Source organism: Cyprinodon variegatus, unplaced genomic scaffold (assembly GCF_000732505.1).
Source record: "Cyprinodon variegatus isolate N-32 unplaced genomic scaffold, C_variegatus-1.0 Scaffold283, whole genome shotgun sequence".
NCBI lineage: Eukaryota > Metazoa > Chordata > Actinopteri > Cyprinodontiformes > Cyprinodontidae > Cyprinodon > Cyprinodon variegatus.
The window spans coordinates 255,278-260,849 of record NW_015150736.1 but is presented as its reverse complement, the minus strand read 5'-3'; the positions used below and the strand labels follow the sequence as shown (position 1 = coordinate 260,849).

Genomic DNA, 5,572 nt, shown 5'->3' with positions numbered 1-5,572 from the left:
GGAACCTACTAGCACTAAGTTGCTAACTGGTTAGCAAGATGCTTGCGACAAACCGGCCACAACCATTGGAACAACCGCTTCCCGACTTTAATGATAAACCGCAAAAGATTACTTTTTTTAGCAGATGCATCATGTCAACAGATACCTTTTTAAACACAGTTTATTTTGTCAGTTAGAAACAATTCCTATATACATCACATGACTTTCTTGAAACGACACAAGTACCGATGAAGTGTTTTGCTCAATGGGCTCGACGCATGCACCGACGCATGCACCGATGCTGGACCCATAACTACCTCGAACTAAACGCTAATTCTGACATTTTGAATTGGGAAAAAGCTTCCTCGATGGGAAGCGAAACATCTTCAAACTAGGAAACTAAGTCCGGTGGAATTTTTTTTTTTTTACTTCTTAGGAATGAAAATCATGAAATATCAATTAGAATAGAATAGAATAGAATAGAATAGAATAGAATAGAGTATATGATGTGTACTACAGATCTAGGTCCAGAATCCTCTTCCAGATTTTTGCATCTCGTTCAAAAGATCATGATATTCTAAATAAATCATAAAAATGCAATTGGCCATTATCTTTTTGATTTTTTTTTTTTTTTTTTTTTTTACTAAGATTTGTTGTATTTTGCCACAGACAATAATAACATTTCACTTTAATACTTTCACTTCAGGTAATTATTCTTAGGAGAATTTTATGTCCAAATGTTTAAGACAGTCGTGGGCTTTGGATGTTTGGAGTTTCGTTCTTGCAGCAAATAAATCTAAATTAATTTCATTCCTCTAAGTGTCGACTTTTTTTTTCTTTTTACAAATATGGGGGTGTTAACCGAACATATGATAAAAAAGGATTATTTTATTTTTGATGGTATAAAACTTTTCCACCAGCCTGATGGTCGGCTATCAGAGGGCCCAGTAGGATATCTTTTCAGGGGACCTAAAGTTCCTGGCACCGCCCCTGTTCGTACCACTACTCACGTTTTTAAGGCTAGGCTTAAAACCCATTTATTCAGATTGGCTTTTAACATTCATTAAGATTTAATCATCTTTCCGTTTTTATATTGTTTTTGTTTGTTTTTTCATCCCGTTTCCATAAAGTTGATTTTTTTATACAGCACTTTTTCACTTTTATTTCAAACTTACTGTGTGTGTCTGTAGAGAAGAAGAGGAGCAGCAGATAGCCCTGCAGATAAAAGAGCTGAACCAGAGAATCCACAGAGAGAAGAAGAGAGGCGCCAAGCTGGAACAGATGATTCAGCTTCATCTTAAACTGAGCTCAGAGGACAAAGTAAGGAAGACTGATATATGCAATTAACCCTATTCGTATTAAATGATTACATCCAGACTGCAGCTCACTAGTGCATATTTCAGAGTAATAGTGCCGTGCAGCATGAAGATATTCTTTTTAAATGACTTCAGTAAAACTACTGAATGAACTCCTTCAGTTAAGTAAAAGTAAAAAACACAAGTTCCTTTATATGTTTAAATGTACAAATAAAATAGATTTAGCCTTGATACAAAATTGTTCTAAATTAAAATTTCAGGTAGGATAACATAGATTGAACTGAACAGGAATCAAAGCATTAAAGCATCAAATGGCATTCCAATTAAAACTTTTAGAACTTATAACGTCAACATCTTAATTTTTATTTAATAAAGGGATGCAATATGGGATGAAATTAAACGCTTGATATTAGAACAAAGACTGTTTATTAAGGATAGTACAACATAGAGAAATTGTATGTTAATATAAAACACAAATATAGATTTAAGTACTAAATTTGACATAGGAAAAAGTAGTTTTCCATCTGGATATAGTCTTTAATGTTTACACGTACACTCCATTTTCTATTTCATTTTTATTACAAGTATATGGTTTACAACGGTTTTCAATCGGATGAGAACATTTGGACAAGGTGAAACAATGAGACATTTTTTTAAGGAATGTGTTGAAATGAACAAGGAGCTGTTGGCTGTCAGAGAAAGGAGTAGACACTGCTGTCAGCGACACGACCGCTCGTGTTTTATGTGTTTTTTAATCAGTTTCACTGGTGATATTCTGCTATAACATGTGAAGGGAAGAATAAAACAGAAAAGCTCATCTTTCATAAACATAAAACCTTTCAAATTTCACGTTCAGTACATTGGAATTGAGGCAGAATGAAGTCAGTCAGCTCTTTCTACTGCAGGTGCGCTCCCGACCAGGGGAAATAAATTTTCGCAGCAATAACTACCTTGGCATGACACCCCATGAAAACAATGCTTGTCCCCTCCTGGCCCCCTGGTACATTTGTTCTAGAACCGCCACTGATCCTAGGCCTCGGTGCCATCATGGTGTGTTTTACGCCTATCTGATCTCTTTGTCTTGAAACCAAACCTTATACGGTCGTTTCTACTTCACAATAAATAGCCTGCAGTTAAAAAGTCCAGACCTAGAGCTGCTCGTTTGTCTCTAAGTGAATCCTTTGTTGTGTTTGATTTACAGGATGAAACTTTGAAAGCACTGGGTGAAAAGGTGACAGACGTTCATGCCAGCTGCGTGGGAAACGGGAGGACTGACCTCAGCACCTTGGAGAAGTTGGCAGACATCGAGAACTTCCTCTCATCGCTGCTGCAGAATCTGGAAAGCCTGCCTGCAAAACAACTGGCGATGGTTAAGAAGCTGAAGGACAGCGAGAAGAGGAACAGGTATCCCTGAGCAAATATGATGCGTACCAGTAGGAATACAGATGTTTAAACCTAATTAAAACTAAAACAATTAATCAGATTAATCGATTGTTTAAATTATCCTCAACTAATTTAGTAATCGACGGATCGGTAAATGGGGTGTGAAGACTCTAAAACATGCCTTTAGCTGACGGAGCCACCCACTTATAGCAGTGACTATACCAAAATTGAAAAGAAAAAAAAAAAATCAACCATGCACGCACACACTCACACCTAAGGAGGATTTAGAGAAGCTAATTACCCAACAGTCACGCTTTTCAACTTTTCGATGAAGCCGGAGTACCCGAAGAGAACCTACACATGCTCAGGGAGAACATTCAAACTCCGTGCAGAAAGACCCTGGACTGGGAGTCAAACCCGGAACCTTCTGGCTGCAAGGCAGCAGTGCTACCCCCTGTTCGCTGGTGAAGATTCTCAGTCATCCAGGTTATAGTTATTCCAAAAAAGAAAACTAAAAACAATCCACTGGACTTTGTTCCAAGTTTGAAGAAGCTTTTTAAATTCAAAATGTCAGGAATAGCGTTAAGTTTGAGGTTTTATACAGTTGCCCAACAAAACCTTGTTTTTGTTTTTGAAAGCGTGCAAATTGAAACGGAAGAAGGGCTCCACCCCTTTGGAATGGAGGTCGTTTGGCTTATTTTGCTAGCCTGCAATGCCCCATACTGGTCTAAGAGTCTGAAAGATCAGTCCTGCTCTCTCCTGTACAGGGGGTGGGGCTGCGATGATAGCGAGAAGTGATTAACTCTATCGCTGCATTTTATGGTTTTTTAAATCTGAAACCTGATTCCACCCCCTCTGTTTAAAGGTTGTTTTTTCTCAACATAGATGGCTTCCTTCCTCTCAAACCACCTATTTTCTTTTTCCAAAATGTGAACATTCTGGTCCTCAAAAGAATGTTCTTTGTCCATAAGGTGTAGATGGACCGCAGAGTCTTCTCCCGAGGAGGTTGATCTTCTGTTTTGGGCCATGCATCTGTGAAGAGGTTGTTTGGTTTCTCTGTTCCACTGACCAGCCGCAAATATTTTGCATTGTAGATAAAAATCTTAATCTGTCAATATGCTCTATCTAGAACTCCTCAAGTTGAAAAGTTTTAGTTTCACCTGGTTTCATTTAGCAAAAATCTGTTCTTTAAGTTTGAGTTTATAATCAAAAAATAATCAACAGATTGATTTGAAACATAATTTTTATTTGCAGCCCCAAACGTAATGCAACATGCAGTGTTTAGACCCTTTTTTCTCACCCGATGATGCAGGATGCGTGAGGAAAAGCTGATGGAGCAGAGAGAGAAACAAAAGGAAAGGATGAGGAGGTATCTGGAGAGATCCTTGGCCGACTCCAACAAGAGAGTATGTCCTTATATCGGAATAATATCTAAACTTCTTCATTTTCCAATAATCAAAATAATATTGCTGTCATATGAAATCTACCTTTTGACAAACCTTACAAACATTTATGAAACTGAAGTTCCTGACGATGTTTTTACCCATTTCACAGAGGGGGAAGAAGCTGATGCCGAGATACATGCCTGTTGTCAGGAGAGCTGAGGTCCCCAAAGTGGTTGAGGCAGCGGCGGAGGATGACTTCAGTGAATTCCTCTCCACATCTGACGACACGGAGTAACAAAACAAAGACAAAGAGATGCAGAGGAACTTTTTCTGCAGAGACAGGAAAAGGATTTCCTTTAGAAAATGATCCTGAAGTTTTGTCAGACTCAAGCAGTTTAATATCTAATATTTTCATTTACAGATGTTTCATATTAAAGGTATGGAGGAAGATCTTTTATTTCCAGGTGGATCATTTAAATAAGGGGTCGTCCTAATTGTCAATCATTCAGGTTTACATAAGGCCGTCCTACGTACTTGTTCCGTTAGCTATCTTTTTGTGCAAATGCGCACTTTCAGCCGTATATCTGTGGAGAGCTACGGTTTTAGTCATTGAAGCTCACCTTTTCACCACGGTTCTTTAAAAATGTCTGAGGGTCGAAGAGAAAAAGTGTCTAAGAAGTGTATGAGAAGAAAAGAAAGACCTCACAAGGGGCAGAATTATTTGCGCGGAGAGCTCTCCTCTCAAAGTATTATGAGATCTGCTGTCAAAGCGGCCCACTGTCACCATAGGCTGTCGCTATCCGACAGTGGCGACTAATAATAAGGATGACGCAGGCACCGCGTAGTGAAGGAGGAGTGATGTGACCAATGGGGAGCAAAAAGCAGTGATCATCTGTCTGAACGGTCAGTTAACTGAGTTTGCTAGAAAGCCAACTATATAATCCCTGCTGTATGTGGACACAGTAAGCTCATATTAGCTATGAGAGCAGCACATTTTGAACAAGGGCATGCACGAGGAGGAATGGGCTCATGCACACTCTTGATCACGCATTATTTTTAAAGTGGAGAGGGCAGGTCTTTTAAAAGATCCTCCACAATACCTTTAATGTGTTACTTTCATTGACACATTTATTCACTCTCCTTTCTTCTCTTTTTAAAATGAACAACTATTCCGTTACGTTCATCATCAGTGTGTCTTCTAGTGTTTCCTTTGAGATGGAGGTGCCTGCCTCCCCTGGGCCCTGGGGCCGGCCCCCTGGTGGCTGTAGTTGATCCGCTGCCCTGGTGCTGGTTTCTTAATTTGGTTCATCTATTCTCAGCCTTTTTATGAGCTTTTCTTCAGTCTGCCAATATCTCTGTTGGTCTGGCTGTGTGCTCACTGTGTATGTTTGTGAAGGGTGGATACGAGTGTTATTATGTATAGTCTATGTTGGATGGCCATTGGTAATATTTTTAATTATGGAAAGTAGTTTTAACTTAATTAAATATATTAAGGTGATTTAGAAATAA

At 38.9% G+C, this 5,572-nt stretch overlaps 1 protein-coding gene across 1 annotated transcript in view; it reads left to right on the top strand.

Annotated features, from left to right (window-relative positions):
• The window catches only part of LOC107090154 (coiled-coil domain-containing protein 37-like), an 18,358-nt gene extending 13,957 nt beyond the window's left edge, over positions 1-4,401 (top strand). Inside the window, exons 11-14 of the mRNA XM_015383381.1 lie at positions 1,170-1,299; positions 2,497-2,699; positions 3,991-4,084; positions 4,233-4,401. Coding sequence (XP_015238867.1) covers positions 1,170-1,299; positions 2,497-2,699; positions 3,991-4,084; positions 4,233-4,358 — 553 coding nt within the window. The 3' untranslated portion in view covers positions 4,359-4,401. The remainder of the gene's footprint in view (positions 1-1,169; positions 1,300-2,496; positions 2,700-3,990; positions 4,085-4,232) is intronic.
• Positions 4,402-5,572: the final 1,171 nt, after the last annotated feature.